Raw genomic sequence first — 20,078 nt, 5'->3', positions numbered from 1 at the left:
TATGCTGTGGCTGGCATCTCCTTGGTGTGAAGGCGCCTCCCTGGGCAGTGTGCCAGAGAAACAGTAATGCTGGTTGTGTTTGACTTAGCACAAACTGTTTGTGCTTGTGTTTGTCAAACACACAGATGATATGAGAGACAAAAAAATAATTATGTGATATGAAGCAAATAAGGAAAATAGTGTTTTCCTTCCTTGGTCATTTATGATTAATCATTGCAATATTTACATTTAGGGATTAAGGTAGATGTGCTCCTAGGTATATTCTGCTGCAGCTGAGAAAAATGATAGTCTCTTTCTGATAGGAAAAAAGTGGACTAAAAATTCCTTTAAACAGAAAGTTCTATAAATTATTCCCAGGGTTTTTCAAAGCTGTGACTGAAACACAATTGCTTATTATAGTTATTCAACTAATATGTCTAAGAGGCTTGTTTGAGAGCCCGAATGTTTCTGCCATACTTTACTATTAAAGGTTTTAAGTATTATTCTCTGTTACTTCATTAGGGTTGTTACTAAGAGAAATAAAATTAGGAACTGTGTTGCGTCAAATAGTACAAGCATATTACAGTTGTACTTGGTACAGATACTGAATTAAAAACATGAATATATTATAATATTGCCACTGTGTGTCACTGAGAGAGACTGGTTTCATTATTAGGTTTGATTGTGGACATAAATCTCTGGAGGAGAGCACAGGAACACAACAGTCTTAGTTGTTTGTTTGTTTTTTTGTCTCCAGTGTACCGTAGATCTTTGAAGATCAAATGGTGTAGGTTATTCTTGAAGTAACTTAAGCAGTACTGTTATCACCAAAAGGTCAGAATGGATCTAACAGCATTCCCACAGAATCAGTGTTCTGCATTCTAGGTTACTAGCTTAAATGCCGATTCTCTCTCCTAGTTTGTTCACTTTTCTAGTAAGGGCCTAAACTATATCTAAGTACTCTGATTACTCATTCCATACATTGCCCTTTCTACAGAATTCTCTGTTTTTTAGGAATAGTAATTTACAGTTATTTGTGTTTTCAGTTGTAGGCAATCACAGAAGGACTAGAGTGGTTTTCCAAGAGCTATGACTGTACACTTTACATATTCATTTATAAGTGAGTTTTTGTTGAATTTCCATTTATAAATTTACAGCAATTTCTTCATCTGAGGGAACTGAAAAAAAATCTGGAAGTGTTTAGAGGAGAATCATCTGCCACTTTTCAACTTAAAGTCAGCAAAGTTCACATACCTAGTGATTCTTGCTGTTTCACAGGATAAAGGGTTAAAATAGTAATCTATCAATGTTTAGATTTCGTGTATTTTGAAAATTTTAAATTGTTATTTCTCAAGACAAATGCTATATTGCTCTAGAGACCAGCTTGTGAAAGAGATTGAGAGCACATGTAATTTTCTCACTTTCCTGTTTGTATGAAATAATGTGGTAGAGTGTCACTAGTTTCTGTATGAATTTTGTATAATTGTAGAACTTCAGAGTAATATCTAGAATTGTGGAATCTCAAAAGATTAGAGCTGAAGAAGCTTTGCATATTATGTACCCAAACTTCTTATTTTCCCTGTAAGGACCCCAACATCCAGAAAAGTAAAGTTACTGCTCTCAATCACATAGTAAATGACTAAGGTGGAAACTTAATATTCCCCCAGAATAGCATGTTTAACCCATCCATCTCACAGTCTTTTGGTCATGTTGTAGTCAATAGTGAGCTATTATTTCTGAACCCGTGAACTCCTTTTATTAACAGTAAATACATATCACAGCTGGTTTTATAGATATTTTTGCATTATAACACAGCAATACCCATAGTTTTAAAATTTATACTATTTTGCATGAATGTAAACATTTCAAAGCTTTCCTTTGTACTCTGTTATAAATAACTTTTACTTCTTTTGAAGTCTGTGTGATATACATGTAAGCAATTAAAACCTCTCCCCACTTGGGTTTGGAGACACAAGGTCTTCTTAATTAAAATTCAAACAAAAGCTGCTGGTAAAAATTACTACTATATGATTAAGGTCTGAAGTATTATGATACATTGGAATTGCTGTTAACTGTTGAGATTAAAAGAAATCGATCTGTTAGAGAAAAGATCAGTTGGCTCTAATTAGTGAAATCAATGTTTACATAAAAGGAAATGCTGAAGTTTAGTAACAAATTCTGGTTATAAATATAACACTGGATAAAGTTGTTTTTTGTTATTATTACATTGACCACATAATCATGCCTTAAATTCATTGAATAAAAATCTGAAACTTCCTTTAGTAGTTATTATAATTAAAAACATAGAACTTTACTTTAAAATCATACCTAGTTTTAAAATTTTCAGTTTTATAAAATGTTGTTATATATAAAAATAGCCAAAAATTATAAAATACTTCTATTGATTCCACTTTAAAAGGCTAATTTTAGCAATTGCTGAAGCCTGGAGTGGGAAAGGAGGCAAAATTGGTTAGAAGTAAGAAAGATCCAAAGTATTCTTACACAATTATGATTACATTAAATATGTATTAGTCTATTTGGTGACATACCGAAATAAAAGAGAATACATTTTGATATAATTCAAAAACAAGACATTTCACTTTTTTCTCCCTGATTGCTGTGATGAAAATAAACATTATAACCAGCATGGAGAAGCAAAACTATTACTAATTGCAGCCTAGATTTTAAGTAAAATGAAGGTCATTAGCAATTTCCTGGAAGCCATTCAGATTGCTTACCAGGAAATGGTAGCTAGCAGGACATCTGTAATCCTCCTGTGTGGAATTAGTGAAAACATACTGAAGCTTTAATGATGTGTGTTAGACTTAGGTTTATGGTGGAACCTTTCTCCATCAAAGTAGCTCATATTTCATTGAATACAAATGATTTTTATTTCAGTATTAGAGTATAAACCCAGAATTGAAAATAGCCTTTAACATCTATCCGTATATACATACCTAATACACACCTGGAGAACAGAGCATGGCTCATAGTGGAATATGAGATGACAGGGTAACAGAAGAACAGACAGTAGGAATCTGGAAGTGAAATGTGTTTGGGCAAATAGAAGAATTTCTTCCATAACTTGGAATGCTGATTTCACAACAGTTTGAGAGGTGAATGTAGTCCCGTTTTTAGTAGCATCTTCTTATCACAATAAAGAAATAAACAAAGTTGAGTGTTAAGTGAAAATACCTTACAGGACATAAATTTAAGTCTGGCTTACTCTGCATTGTTTTGGGAGATATGGGGTCACTGATTCAGAGACTTTTAGCATAGCATCTCCATATTACCTGAATTATTTGGCTTAATAAGGGTAACATCTCTGGAACTATAAAGGGTGACAGTGTGAAACGGAGGAGAGCATATATACTCTTCAGTTTGTGTAGAAAATTATATACATACAGAAAATTGCTGGAAGGATATTTAATAAACTGTTAACAGAGGTTGGCTATGAAGTAGAAAATAAAAGATATGGGACAGGCTGCTTTTTAAACTTTTACTGTATAGTTTGTACGGTAGGTTGGTTTTTTTTTAAACCATGTGTATGCATTGCTTTTTCAATACAAAAGACTAATTAAAAAAAAAGACTGCAGTCCTCAATGAAGATGAAAAGAACTGATTTCCTTATTTTTGTACAAGAAAGCATGGATGATACTACTTACTTCAGATTTTGTTGAGAGGGTTAGAGAGAGAATATGTATTATTTGGTGTAGTATAGAGTAAGTAGAGACTCTGAAAATACTACAGGAAGCAACAACATTTGGCATAATTTAGTACTTGAACCAGTAAATATTTATTGATAGAATGATGAAATACAGTCCTCAAACTTTTTTTGATCTCAGGAGTCTTAGAGTGTATTGAAGATTCTAAAATTCTTTTGTTCATGTGACTTATAACTATTAATACTTAATTATGTTAGAAAATAACCCTGAGAAATAAAAAAGTATTAATTCATTTAAAATTTATAAAATTAAATCTGCTACATATTAACATAAAACCCATTTTTATGACAAATATTGAATATATGAATATATTTCCTAAAGTAAAAATGATTTAGTGAGAAGAATGACATTGTTTTACAGTTTTGCAAATCTTTTTAATGTAGGTTTTAATAGAAGAGAGTTGGACTCTCTCATACCTGCTTTTGCATTCAATCTGTTTGGTACATTTTGATCGAAGTATACGAAGAAGTTGGCCTAATATGCATATGTAGCTGACAAAGGGAAAAGTATCTTGTAGCATTTTCACACAATTGTGAATTTTCTTCTATGATACTACATCAAATATCACAAGTGTTGGTTTCTTAAAGGTTAGGTCTAATGTAGGATCTGAAACCATATCAGTGAACTTTCAATACTTTTACATTAAAATACATTGGTCCAGGGGCACCTGGCTGGCTCAGTCAGTTGAGCATGTGACTCTTGACCTTGGGGTTGTGAGTTCGAGCCCCATGTTGGGTGTAGAGATAGCTTAAAAAAAATCTTTAAAAAATCCATTTGTCCAATTTTAACTCTGAATGAATCTTTTGTTCCATGCATGATTTTGTAATGCCATGCATTAGGCTTTTAGATTATATTGTCACTGAGTTGTGCAGCTCTTCCTTACGTTGGCACATTTCATCACATAGTATCAAAAAATCAAATTCATCAATATTACTATTAATCATATCAGAAAAATTTTTTTTTAGTATTTGGAAAGTGTTATGCTCATGATGGCAGATAGAAGTTTTCTGAAATTCTGATTTTCCCTTGAAAGTTCAAATTATATTTTAACCAATGCTATAAGGTTTTTTGTTTTTTGTTTTTGTTTTTGTTTTTGTTTTGAAGTGGGAGGCTCTCTTGGCAAATGTTAAAGTACAGGTAAGGATATTTTATCTTGTTCTTTTAAATGAAATTGGAGGTCTATGCAAAAAACTATGAAAAATTTCAGCTAGCAACTAGAACAATAGCACAAGTGATTTTCCTTGAGACAGCTATGATACTTAGGTGTAATAAGCAGTGGGATGCTTCCCATTTCATCACATAGAATCTTAAGAACTAATTTTTTAACTCTACACCCAACATGGGGCTTGAACTCATAACCCCAAAATCAAGAGTTGCATGCTCTACCGATTGAGCCAGCCAGGTGCCCCTCATCACACAGAATGTTAAAAATATGTGTACTTAAAAGTCATTATTTAACACATTATTTTACTATTTTATCAAAGAACTACTTAATTGAAACTGATTTTTTTTGTTTTACTACAAGTGTGTGGTGGTGAAGAATACAATTACTACTAGTAGAGTTAGGTGCCTTTGATTCATGCTAGAGGATGAGCAGTTTTAACCCACTATTTCATTCATTCGCATCATCAGTGTAAGTGTCAATGTTGTAACATACAACTAATACCTTAGTATTATTATGAAAACAGTGTCGACCTTAGGGACACCTTGGAGACTCCCCTGGGACTCCAAGGGGCCCATAAATCACACTTTGAGAACCACTGGACTAGAACTTTAAAATAGAGTAGCATATAATTACCTTGATAATAAATCAATTTGTCAGTAATAACTACAAAGCAAATCAGTTACATGTAAGAGTTCAAAGATTCTGTGAAGACGCTAAATGAAGTTATTGACTTAGAGAACTTAGTTGCTTTCTCCCCTGGAACAGGAATTGTGGCATAATAAACACAGGGTGTAGAATTGATCAGATTTGGGTTTGAATTATTGTATAAACTGAACTATTTATTTATTTATTTATTTATTTATTTATTTATTTATTTTACTCTCAGCTTTTTAATCTGCAAAGTGGGGAAAAATACATGCACTTCAGGATTACTGTCAATGATTGTAAAATGACTAATAAAATAAAACCTTAGTAAATAGTAGTTTGCCAGTAGGAATAGATATGAGAGTATTTCATTATGTGCCACCCAAAGGGACCTGGAACCATTTATTACCTCTTGTAGCACCAATTATTCCATAGGAAATGATTAGATATGTATAAAATTGAGAGGAAGTTCTAACACTCTAAGAAATCCATATTATCACCCACATCAAATTTACAGTATAGTCCATGTCGCCAATATTGTTTCAACCAAAAATAATGATCACTTTATTGATAATTAGCTTACATTTTTCAGGTAATCTAGGTCTGGAGAATGAAAAGCAGCCTAATCAGCTCTGTTCCCATCTTATTACAGATAGCTTAGCTATCATTTATCTGCCAAGTCCTTGTCGTAGTATTAAATCACCTTACTTAAGTATAAGTAAAATTCTCTTACCCAAAACTTTAAAGAAACTTTCCATACAGTTTTGGTTCTGGCATTTTATTATAGCAGTAGCTAAAACTTAGAGGTCTTACTGTGAAAATGAGATTTTCACATGTATCGCGTTTGGACATACAGTTGCTATGAATTTTTTTTTTTTAGTGTAACATTTGGGATAGATGAGATTTCAATACATATGCATTTATTATTTTATAATTAAAAGTTATGCACAGAGTTTTAGTAAGCATAAAATATAAAAAAGTTTTATAATTTTTATATACTATTATTAAATTCCTCTATTTCACTTTAGTCTTCTTTGTTCAAATAAATGTAAGAAGTTTAAAAATATATATTTGTGATAATATTTATATACAGCTGATTCTTAGAAGAAAAATATGTGGGAGAGTAATTCATCTCATTGCTGTTTATAGGCCCAGGAATGCTCTGTGCCTAACGCCCCACGTGCCAGGGGGTGTCCTCGGTATTTCTTTACTCTAGAGTCAGCTCTTGACAATTCTCATGGGATATATATGTCACATTAAGAGCTGGCCCATACTACTAGACCTCCCACACACTTACTATTTAAGTCATTTGTCTGAATTAAAAAAAAATCTAAGGCTAACCACTTAATAAAATGTGTGTATTTTCATCCAAATGGTGTTTTCATGAATCAGACCCTTGAAATAGGCATAAATTGTACATTATTCTCTACATTTTTAAATGTGTTGCTACTGTTGGTAATTACCACTGAGTGCATATTTAATGCACTGAGGAAATTTGATGCAATTATTCCGTTTATTTGTGATTCCCCTTCAATCCAAATGTCTGCATTAAACTATTGAAAAAGAAAACTACAGAGAATTTAGGTCATTTAAAAAATGCACACATTTTCTGAACTCTGCTTGTAAACTTGTATTGCACTAACCAAAATAAAATTAAAATGAACCCAACATTATAAAACATAGGGTTCAAAAGTTTAGGTAGTTTTGAATAAAATTACCTTTTAAATATAACCTTAAAGAATTTGGGCCAATTGCAAGGCTACAGTCTTACAGAAGTCAATAAGAGGCACGTATAACTGAGCTCAAAATTTAGCTAGTTTAACTTAAGACAAATTCTTTTTCCTCAAGCCTCTTTTCAGTACTTAGAACTTGATTACACCCGGAAATGGATTGAATAGACACACGTTGGTAGCTTTTAGGAAGTCTTTTTACAAAATGGCAGGATCCACAGAGGGAAGGTCTGTCTATTCCATGAGAGCCTAGCATTTTTTAAAGCTTACAGAATTTGGGTACTGAAAAAGATCTCTAATGCTGAAAGAGCCTGAAAACATGAAGAGTGCAAGAGGAGTCCAGCTTTTGTAAGTCCTCTTTTTAATTTTCTCCTTTGATCATAAGTTGGTAAGAAAAGTGCATGTGTTTCTCAAAAATGATTCAATATCATTAAAATGGTTTGGCGAGGGAATAGAGCAAGGCAGAAGAACACAGGTATTAAATGGGAAGGAGGAACTCCATATCCATTTTGTTCAGTAGGCATTATCTGATGTTCCCTTTCAAGTTAATATGCAACTATTCGTTGTACATGTTTTAATAATATTCTTAAACATCTCTCTAGGGCTAAGGAAGAGATGAGATTTAAAATGAGATCTATCTCATGGCTTTAAAAATATGTTTCTTCATGTAATAGTAATGAGAGACCTGTGTTCTTATGCTTAAAGCTACGAGTTACATTCCTATTAACATTTGTTTAACTAGGCTTCCATCACAACAGGTGCACAATTATTTTTATAAGTAAAATATTATCAGCCTTCAAAATTAGCCAGGGCAAAATGCAAGTTGTCTGATTAAATAATCAGAGCTGATACTTAAAATACATTTGATTTCCACAGGAATTTTAAAATGCAACGTCCCAGTCTCTTCTGATATGTTGAGGGAGTTGCAATTGTTTGTAGTATGTAAGTAGTGGCTTTTATTGTAACTAGTTTGATACATTTCACATAATTCAGTTGACATTATGAGACACACTACTAAAAATATAATAATAGTTTATTACTTCTAGCCTAACATTTTAATCTACTAATGAAATAGTATGCTTCCTATTAAGTCAGTAAAAGAAAAAGAAGTGACTCTTTTTCTTTGAGGACTCTTCTAAGTTCAACTAAAAGCCACATTAGTTTAAAAAGTCAAAATCCAGTGTATTCTTATTTAAATTTGATTTCTGGAGGTTTAAAAAATACAAATATATATTTCAGATCAATAATGTATAAATCATATACACCATAATTATTGAGTATCTTGGGGAACAATAAAGACTCCCAAGTGTTATTGTAAAACAAATAAGAAACTAAAGTGAACAAAAGGAAACAAAACTAAACGTGTGAACCCTACACACACACACACACACACACACACACACACACACACGCGCTCGCACACCCCTCTGAACTAAACAAGAAGCTTCTTTCATAGACACCTTCACCATGGTTAAGAAGTGCTACAACAGTGCAGCTGTTAGAAACCAATTACAGGCAGGTAACTGTTTGTTTTCATATCTAAATCTGTTTGTCAATCAGGAGAATGCAATGAGTCAGAAAAGGGGATCTCAAATACAAACCACAGGGTAAGGCAGAGCACCTGGAATGGGTCCAAGCCACAAGAATTAGGGCAGGAGTATAGATGGAATCAAAACCATACATGTGCACATGGCTCCTGTCTTTGACCAACTTTTCAAATAGACTCAGAAGTAGAGATTATTGGAGAAAAATGTGAGTTTTCTATTGAGAGCAGTCTGATTTTAAGGTTTGTTAGAAGAGTGTGGTTATTTATAGAAGAGTGATTGTAGAAGACATCTACAGATCTTTACAAATGTAAGACATTTCTAAAATTTGCTCGTAATCATCCTTTTTAAATGAAGGTTTAAACTTATTTTTTAATATTATAAACAAGTAGGCTTTTACTGCTTTGAAATTCATCTGTGGCAATTTCCAGCTAATATAGTTATTAATGAAAAAACTTTAGTTTTTTCTGGACCCAGAGATACATTTCTACTCAAGTTAGAAAAACCACCTTTACTGTTTAAATATGCAATTGTCCTTGGGTTGCAAGATTTCAAGAGACAGTGAAGGATGCAGAGTGCTTTACATAAATCTATATGGCTAGAAGTTTTTCCATGCTGAAATGTGGGAAAACCTACTGAGACCCTCAAGTTTAAGCTGGTAACATCAAGGGAGCATAAATAGAAGTTTATTAAGAGTGCTAAAGAAAATGAAATGGGCACAACCATTCTGTGGTTTTGCTTAAACATAGGCTTTCATACCCATTGAGAGTCCTGGATTTCTTGTTAACTGGTTACTAAAAGGAGCTCTTTTATTTTTCCAGCCATAGTTTAGTGCCAATAAGCATTTGCCTTGAAGCATGATGGCTCTTCTCTAGTCTCCATAGTTGACTGTGTATTTCTCAGCCATGATACCACAGTTTAGGGTTGCCCTCCCAGCTGGATGCTGAAAAGCATTTTCCTGGAGTAATTGGTACTTGTCCCAGGTCTTCTTCTTTGCATATTTTTCAGTTTTGGTGTCAGGAAGAAGAGGAGGGGATCACCACCACTTGAAGTGGTGCTCTCTCTACCTGGACCATATTTTTAATATTTACAAAGGCTTGTCTGAGATGGAATCAGAATGCATGATCAAGAAACAAATGAGTAAGAAGTGATGAATTAGATGAATTGAAATACTGGAGAAAAATAATTATGATCTTTTTCAATTTAGAAAGAAGAGTTTACTTAAGATTACAGGAAGGGCCCTGAGGAGATTCTCTGTATTGTATTTCCTAAAACAAACTAGAGGTAGGACCAGGAAAAAAAATCACTTTTTTCCCCTTCATGATGAACTTATTCTTACTGTGGTTGACACTGAAAGAAGCTTTCCTACTAGAACGTGAATCTCAGAACCAGGAAAGGATCTTTAGAATTGATCTCATCCATCCTCTGCTTTCAAGAAGGAATGCATTTATAGAATCTCAATCAATCCACAAATCTTTTTTTTCCCAGTGCTTATTATTTGCCTACCATTGTGTTAGACTATGTAGAGTTTACAATACTTCGTATTTTCTACCAGTCAGACATGAGAAATGCTTTTTTAAAATTTTTTTTTTAAATAGGTTTTTAAAAACCTACAGAGAGGCATGAGAGGAGGGTGCTGTCAAAAGCAAAGACTAACATTTATTGGGCAAATATAGTGTGTCACAGTGCTTTTGTTTATTTTATCTTACTTAATCCTCAAACCAATGGCATGAGGTTGGCATCATCATCTTCCTTTTGCAAAGGAAGGAACAGAGTCTCAGGAGAATTTTTCTCAAGACACCAAGATAATAATGAACAATCCAGGATTTGAATGTAGGACTATATAGTGCTTCAAGTTTATGTTCTTTCCACCAAAACATGCTAATATCTCTTTGGATCATTATTGGGACACATTTCCCCATGCATTTCCCAAGTCTTCCATATGACTCTTTGAGCTAAATAAACAAGCAGAAAAACAAAAACAAAATTAAAGAAATAACAAAAACCGAAGTTACTTTTTTCTTTTTAGATTAGTGGGATTTTTTTTCTTTTTAATATATATAGTTCTTCTATTCAAATTTGGCTACTGTAGATTTCCCTTTTTCTATTAATTTAAATGAATCAGGTTTGGGGATGTTGTCTTTTAGTATCTTTTACGTTTTTTTATTTGCTGTCAAGGATTATTTAATATTATTCTGGCTTTTTAGGAAAATCTGATCTACAATTCAACAGTGAATCATCTCTGGTTATTTGACAGTTGACAAAGTGCCTGGGTATGTCATGAAAGTGATTGTAGAACAGAAACTTTAGAAACTCTGAATGCTGTCTAGACTATTAGTATCTTTACATTTCTAGCATAGTGGCATGTATTTTTGTGTGTCTACTGCAAAAATTCATGAACCGTGAATAGAATTTTAATAATAAATTATAATGTGGTTAATAATTAAAGTTAGGAAAAATAGTTAAGGAAAGATTGTCATCTCTCACATACAATGACCACTATTATGCCTATAATCCGTATCTCACACTGGAATCTATTAATTATTTGTATCAAAGTTCTTTCAATTCATACCACAATTTTCCAATATCTCTCCAAATATTTTAGAAATAAGCTTTGTTCTTTGCTCATTAGGAAAATGAAATAGCTGGTACTAATGGAATAACAGGTGTTTTAAATGTGGGGATGTACAGAGGACACTGTTAGTTTGAGGATTAAGTCACCAGATTATCTTAAACAGTTTCCAGTTCAAACAATTTTAATTTCTTGAGAAGAAGACCATGAGAAATCAGACCCAGGAGTGTGCTTAAAAAATCTCACAGGTTAGGGGCACCTGGGTTGCTCAGTGGGTTAAGTGTCTAACTTTGGCTCAGGTCATAATCTCGCATTCCATGAGTTTGAGCCTCACATCCGGGCTCTGTGCTGACAGCTCAGAGCCTGGAACCTGCTTCGGATTCTGTGTGTCCTTCTCTCTTTGCTCTGCCCCTGTTCTCTCTCGCTCTCTCAAAATAATAAACTTTAAACAATTAAAAAAAAGAAATCTTGCATGTTAAAGGCATCTGGATGGCTCAGTTTGTTGAGCATCCGACTCTTGATATCGGCTCAGGTCATGATCTCACAGCTGTGAGATTGAGCCCAGCATGGGGTCTGCCCTGGCAGTGTGGAGCCTTCTGGGGATTCTCTCTCTCTCTGTCTTTGCCCCTCCCCCACTCATGTGTGCTCATGCTTGCTTGCGCTCTCTCCCTTAAAATAAATAAATAAACATTTTAAAAAAATCTCATATGTTAGATACCTTAGGTCTGGCTAATGTCATGAATGAGGATATAACTACTGAATTTTTTTGGCAAGAAGTATCATGTAGTCAATCAACACTGGCATTATAGGAGCTGGGGATAATGATTATTGATGTAGCTGAGTCACCCTAAGTGAGCAGAGATGCCCAAGGACACAAGATAGAAACATGAAACACATAAAGCAGGTATCCCACCACCTATAGGTTAGATAACAAGAGTCAAATGTAACCTCTGCTAAAAATGAGAATCAGGACATAAGATATGAAAGGCCTGGGTAGTAGGTACCCAGTAATTTAGCACTTGATAGGAGATGAGAACTAGGTCACTGCCAATGTTGCCAAGAGGAGAGTGTTGTGACCTCTGATCCTAGAGCAGAGAGTGTCCAGTCTTGGCTATCTGCTTAGTACAGAGACCAATATTTATGGCTAGATAAAAGGAAAATTTTTCTAGATTACATTAAATCTGTGCTTCCCACTATAGAAGTTATTTGCCACATGTTGACTATTTAATAAATTCAAATCAACTAAAACAAAGTTAAAATTTAGTTCCTCAATCACATGAACCACATTTCAGATACTTATTACCACATGTGACCAGGGCTACCGTATTGGTAGCAAAGATATAGAACACTTTCATTATCACAGAGAGCTCTATTTGACGATGTTGTTCTATACTATAGCAGTCATAAAGACTATCCTTCTAATACTGTCAAAATGTAGAATCTACAGCTATCTGTAATAAGACATCCCTATGACAATGTACATTAAAGAAGCCAAAAAAATGTTATTATGTCAAATTTAGTGAGGTTTCTGAAAACAGTATTTTGATGGAAGAATTATATGAAGTTTTGAAATTGGTGTTCATATTGTTTACTGATTTGCATATTGTTGCAATAAATAGAGTTTTTTTTCACTGAGGAGCATCTATTAAAAAACCTATGGGAATGGATCATAACTTATATACAGAACTGCTGAAATTATATTAAAATCTATTTTTCTCACATGTATACTGTGTGCTTGGTGAAGCATTTTGGTTTTTGTGTTACTTGAAATTATCTCATCTCCACTGATGGCCGAAGGGAAAGCTGATCCTTCTTTCTTTCATCAAACTGTCAACAAAGCAGCTTCCTGTTTTGAGTACTATTTTTCATTGTGTTTAATACAAATATTTTTAAGTATGCTTTTTCATTGTATTTAATACAGATTTTGTGTTTAAGTATGTGTCAGAGTCAAAAACAATGCACAAGGAAAGACAGAAAGGGAGACATTAGACATGCTAAGGAAAATGGAGTAAACTTTTAATTTTTTTTCCCTGTCAAAGTACATTAAACTCTCAGAGAGAACCATTTGCATTTATGTCAGTATCTAACTTTTCTCTGATATCTTACACCCATGACCCTGAGAGTTACCCCCCACTCCATTTTGTGGCTTCTAGAGGAAAATCCAAATTTCTTTGTTTGGGGGTACTGCTTTTTGGCTTTGGCAAAGGTTCTTGAACAGACCTGGCCACTGATATGGAATCAAAATACATGGGGTAGACATAGCTTGTTGATTCCACACTGGCTTAAAAATTAACTAGGCAATTTACAGAAGAGGATGCATGAATACTAGAGAAAGGCAGATTAAAGCAATAATAAGATACCATTTCATATCTATCAGGCTGGCAAAAATTAAGTGTCAGGAGCTGGAATTTTCATAAACTACTTGTGGGAGTGTAAGTTTATATATCTACTTTGAGTTTAGCTAGGTCTAGCAAAGTTGAAGATGCACATATTCTGTGAACTATCCAACTTTTATATGTATATATTTATCTCCTAAAGCAACTCTTGCATGTGTATAAGAATGTTCACTATAGCATTGTTTATAAGAGCAATCAAAATAAAGAAGCAGTCAGAATAAACAACAGCTATATATATATCAACATGTATGAATTTAAAAATATGATATTAAATGAAAAAAGAAAATTATGTATCTGGTATAGGATATAATATACAACTGAAAACGTGTAAAAATACCACATTTTCTTACAAACTCATATGTAACAACAATATGAAAAAAGGTATTGAAAGGATAAACGCTAAACTAAGTACATTAAATTTAAAAAATAAAAGCAGGTTCTGCCCTGAGGACACAGGAAACAAACAAATAAATGTGATTTGTTATTAACTGTATTCGACACTCCCTTAGACTATCCATAGTGCTTTCTCTTTGCTTTACCAACAGAAGCTTTCAAAGTTGCTTAAGTCCTCTTTGTTTAAAACCTGACTGTTGGCTTCTCCTTGACTTCTTGTTACAGGATAGGTCAGGTTATCTGTGTCTTCAGACAATCAGAAGAAATTCTTTTTACAAAAACAAAACTTTTCCATTAATAGGGCATTTTAGATAGCACCTTCAGGACACCCTATGAATCCCAACCCTATTTTCATTTATTTATATTTTCATTAATTCCAGTCTTGTGTCAAAAATTTTTGAGAGGCTTTTATATGCTAAGTATTGGGAATACAAAAATGACTAAGAAATGGTTTGTTCCATAAGGAGCTCACAGTCTATAATGGCATACACAGTTATTTACAACACAGATAATTACAATTTTTTTTTAGCTCATGCTTTAGAGGATGCTAAAAAGGGAATTGATTATAATATTACTTAAGTTTTTTTCCCTTCAAAGTAAATAAAAGAATAATGTCTTGAAGAAAGAGAATCATTTGTATTTATAGATCAGTGTCACATTTTTTCTGGTATCTCAAATCCATGACAACTAGGGTTAAAATTTATGTTTCCAATCAGGCCTCCTTGAGCTCCAAATTTATATATCCAATTTTCTACTGTACATTTCTACTTGGACATTTTAAATTTAACATGTCTGTAATGGAATTCCTAAATTTCTTTCCCAGATCTACTGTACCTAAATTCTTTCCCATCTCAATAAATATCAACTCTATTCTAGGTGCTCAGATCACAAACCTTGAAGTTAACCTTGATCCTCATTACAAGTTAACCTTGATCCTCATAGTTTCCATTTGCCCCTCTTTATGCCTTCTAAACTCACTCTGTGTACCAAGAGCACTGATGAGTGAGTTCTCTTTCTCTTTGACTTCCATTTGGGTTCAACCAATGAGAGGCACTCAGGAGAGTTGAGGGACAGTAAGGTTGGTGTCCTTTTCCTCTCCACAGCTCTTTCCTTGCCATATTGCTGCAGGATGGTTGTGACCCTTTCATGACCCTCTCCGTACAACTACGTTCTCTTGGTTCCAGCCACCATTCTTTCCCTAACAGCTTCATTCTATAACTAGCTCTTGGGTGTATCATTATGCCTTGTTGTCTTCCTTAAAACTTGCCCCATATTTTTGTAAATACTTTATTTAACTCTTCTCAAATTATCCAGTGTAAATGTGCCATTACCATTACTTGGTCCAGGCCAGTCTATCTTGCTTGAATTATTGTGCTAGCCACTCAGCTGACATCCCCTGCTTTCTCCCTTGTCTCCATATAATCTGTTTTCCATAGAGAAGCTATAGGTTGATCCTTTTAACATGTCAGTTAAATCCCATCACTCCTTTGTCTGAAAACCCTCTAATGGACCCCCATATTAATTTGAATAAAGGCCAAAGTCCCTATGATTGCCCAAAAGGCCCTACAGGATAGCTATGGTCCTCTCTTTCTTGTCTAACTTCATTTCTGTTACATTCCTAAGGGAAAACTGTTTCTCTTCTCAAAACACTTCTGACACAAAAAATGTGAGTTTTCCATGCCAAACAATTCTTCAGTGCTCTGTGGACACCAGCTGGGTGTCCTACGATTTAATTAAATTCTCATACTAACAAACCAGAGTTAGCACAGACTGCCCCCACAACAGGTTAAAGGCTTGATCCCACATGACTGCCCCCCCTACTTCAGACACCAATTACAAGTCATGGGTCCCCAAGTTATCCACACTTCTGTCCAAGTTGGATACAAATCAGTGGCTCCCCAAACCCCTATTCGGTTTGATTATTTGCTATCATACCTCACAGAACTCAGGGAAATTCTCTACTATTACTTTTTTATTATAAAGGATACAAATGAATCACAAGATGAAGAGCTACATGGGGCAAGGTCTGGAAGGTTCCCAGTGTAGGAGTTCTTTTCCTGTTCCAGGAGTTTCTTCCTGGAGGGATGCTCCACCCTCCTGGGGTAAGGATGCATTCACCAACTCCGGAGCTCTCTGGACACCTCTGTCTAGAGTTTTTATGGGGCTCCATTATACACATAGGTATGGTTGATTAAATCATTGGCCATTGGTGATTAACTCAATCCCCAGCCTCTCTCCCCTTCTCAGAGGTCAAGGGTAGGGCTGAAAGTTTCAATTCTCTAATCACATAGTTGGTTCCTCTGGCAGCCAGCTCACATCCTAAAGCTATCTAGGGGCTCATTAACTGTCACCTCATAAACATAGACTCAGGTATGGTTGAAAGGGGCTTATTATGAATAATAGATACTCCTCTCACTCTTATCACTCAGGAAATTACAAAGATTTTTGAAGCTCTATGCCAGGAACTGGGGATGAAGACCAAATATATATTTACTCTATCAAAATATCACCTCTTCTTTTTGCTCTTTTTTGTTCATCATATGTTTACCTACTAATGTTCCTCAAACAGGCACGCACCTCAGGACCTTTGCGTTTGTTGTTTATTCTTCTTGGAATGCTCTGCTCCTAAATGTTCTCATGGATCATATTTTCAGCTCTTGCTTAATTCAGTTCTTGCTTAGTTGACATTCTTGGAGAGACCTATTGTGACTGTCTTATTTAACACTGGAACCTCTTCTACCTACTTAGCTTTATTTTTTTCTGCAACATTTACTGCAGCTTAATATACTTTTTATTTTTTAATTTCTTTTATTATCTGAGTTCCATGACTGGAAGGTAAATTGCATGAAAACAGAGTATGTGTGGGTTCACTGCTTGACCCAAGGTATATAAAAAATATTTATTCCATGAATTATTGACTGAATGTAGTGAATTAGGAAGGCACACAAGAAGCCTGTGAGGGTCGGAGAAGACTGAGAAATTGGTTTTATTCTTCTGTTTTCTCACCCTGGCTTCACCAATATGCTACCACTTCTGAATGGAAATTCTAGTCAGTTTGTGCCTCCAGACCACAAAATCTGTCAGCTCACTATGCCAAGAGGCAGATCTAAAATTTGAAACTCAGTTGCAAAACATTCCTCTTTTAAATGAACATCACAAGTGCAAGACTCAAGTAAACAAAAGCATAGATAGTTTTGTTTCCATTGGAAAGGACAATAGTTCTAGAGTGTGTATTGCTTCCTAGTATGATTTTTCTTGACATGCTTTTTTCAAGGCAAGCTTTATGATTAATGAATTTGCAATACCAAAAACTTTAATGTGAAATTTAATAATTTTGTTCTTTAATAGCAAGAGGAATTATGAAAAAGAGATTACTTAATTTTTTTCATAAATAGCAATTTAACTGAGGGAAGTTGCCAGTAAATATCTGCTTAGTGGTTTTATCATATCTCATATACAAGATTTTCTGTATTTTTCCTCAAACATACTTTATACTATGAAGCTTCAATTAAGACACCAAAATTTAAATCAGATATCAAATTTCAGTTCATATTAAATAACTACAAGGAATCTTAAAAGATCCATCATGTTTTTTTCATTCATATTTCACAGAAATTTTAAAAAAGGGATAGTTTGTATAAAATCAATAAGAATAGCTAGACAACAAAAAGGGAACTTCTTTTGTGAATATATTATACTGTTTGTTGACCATTGACATACAAATTTTTCTCATAGTCTAATTAAATCTGCTCAAATTTTTGTGATGTATCTTAGTTTTGTAAGTAGATTTTGAGACACATCAGTTATTATCAAGACAAAAAAAGCATTTACTGAACTTCTGGTGTGTGTCACTTATTTTGCTAGACATTTTCACCTGTGCTTGTTTGTTTGTTTGCATTGTTAGCAATGTCTTTATTGAGATATAATTCATATATCTTAAAATTCACCCATTTAAAGAGTGCAATTCAGTAGGTTTTTAAAAAAAGTATATTCATAGAGTTGTACAGTTATCACACAATCAAACTTTAGAATATTTTTATCACCCTAAAGGGAATCTCTCACCCTTTAGCAGTCACCCTCCATTTCTTTCCAAACTTTCCAGCCCTAAGCAACACCTAATCTACTTCCTATCTCTCTAGATTTGCCTATTCTGTACATTTAATATAAGTGGAATTATATGCGTTTTTTTGTGATTAGTGTCTTTCACTGAGCACAATGTTTTCAAAGTTCAGTATTGTAGCATGTATTAATATTTAATTCCTTATTATTGGCAAGTAATATTCCACTTGAAGGATATATACCCCATTTTATCCATCCATTCATCAGTTGATGGACATGGATTGCTTCCATTTATTGGCTATTATGAATAATGCTGTAATGAACGTGGTACAAGTTCTGGTGTGGATGTATGTTTTCATTCTTCTTGGGTATATGTACCGAGCTCCTTATGAGGAACTGACTGTTTTCTAGAGCAGCGGCACCATTTTATATTACCATCAGCAGTGTATAAGAGTTCTAACTGTTCTACATTCTTCACTCTTTTATTTAACAATAGTGAATAATATTTATTTATTAATATTTAACAATTGTTTAGCTGGATGGATATAAATTTTATTTTATATGTGAAGAAACAAAGACTCAGAAAAAGCATAAATAATCGTACAAAATCACAAATCTAATAAGTGGTAGAGCTAATTTTTAGCTCATTTCTAATTTTAAACCTTTACCCTTCATTCATTCTAAAATTGTATATTTTCCTGAAGTAGTTTTGAGGATCATTTACATTTAGCACATATTTGTGTCTACTATGTCTTTGGAGTTGGGGAAGCAATTAACTCAATTTGCTTGTAGTCTGGTGAGATTAAGGTCTCAGAATTGTTTACAGATAGGTCAACAATTTTAGGTCTATTTGAGGACCCAAAGAAGTTTTGTTTATGTGGCTTTTTGTCTATTGACATACTTAGTATTAGTATACTTAGTATTAGAAATTAAAAGTGAAAATAATTAAACATTTGTTAATTAATTTAAATAACAAATGTGTTGCTAAAATAGTCTTTACAAAAATACCTATAATGTCTAAAAAATAATTTAGTGTGAAGAGTGATATTATCTCACTTTTTTGCACAGTTATTTAATGTCAGGCTTAATGGGACATAGTTGAATTCTCATGTCTGCTCCTGCATTCAATCTGTTGCAATCTGTTGTTTTGGTTGAAGTATGTGAAGCACCATGCATATATGTGTTTAGAAAATGGAGTATTTTAATAACTTTTATAGATAATTATGGATATGCTTCTTTGTAGTATAATTTACAAGTAATATAAAGGTTAACTGCAATTTGGAATCTGAAAGATGATGAGTTCTTCACATTTTATTACATCATTTTAAATTCCATTGGTCTAACATACTTTGAATGGATCTTTTAGCAATGTATGATTTTATGACAACATGGGTTGGTCATTTGGAAAATATTGGATCACTGAGTTATATGGAACTTCTAAATGTTGATGTATTTCATGATACAATATAAAATAATCACATCCACCAATGTCACATTCATAAACAATTTGATTATTGAAAACAAATACAGTCAGTTGTTTTCCTTGAAGTCAAGAGACTCTATTCATATCATATTTGAGAAAATATATTTTAAAATCCAAGGTATGGAAGCAACCCAAGTGTCTATCCATACATGAATGGATTAAGAAGATGTGGTATATATACAATGGAATATCACTCAGCCATGAAGAAGAATGAAATCTTGCCATTTACAAAAATATGGATACATCTAGATGGTATAATGCTAAGTGAAATAAGTCGGTCAGAGAATAGCAGATACCACATTATTTCACTCACATGTGGAATTTAAGAAACAAAACAAATGAACAAATTAAAAAGGAGAAAAAAAAAGACTCTTAACTATACAGAAC

At 33.6% G+C, this 20,078-nt stretch overlaps 1 protein-coding gene across 17 annotated transcripts in view; it reads left to right on the top strand.

Moving 5' to 3' along the window:
* The window catches only part of SOX6 (SRY-box transcription factor 6), a 398,531-nt gene that overhangs the window by 149,191 nt on the left and 229,262 nt on the right, over nt 1-20,078 (top strand). The window contains exon 1 of one of the 17 annotated variants that reach the window (XM_042959671.1): nt 1,054-1,099. The exons of the other annotated variants lie outside the window; for them this stretch is intronic. Within the exon in view, the coding sequence (XP_042815605.1) occupies nt 1,069-1,099 (31 nt within the window). The 5' untranslated portion in view covers nt 1,054-1,068. Of the gene's footprint in view, nt 1-1,053; nt 1,100-20,078 lie in introns of those variants that run through there. 17 annotated transcript variants of the gene reach the window in all.

Source organism: Panthera tigris, chromosome D1 (assembly GCF_018350195.1).
Source record: "Panthera tigris isolate Pti1 chromosome D1, P.tigris_Pti1_mat1.1, whole genome shotgun sequence".
Taxonomy (NCBI): Eukaryota; Metazoa; Chordata; class Mammalia; order Carnivora; family Felidae; genus Panthera; species Panthera tigris.
Note: the sequence above shows the minus strand (reverse complement) of the source record. Positions and strands in the feature narration are given on the sequence as shown.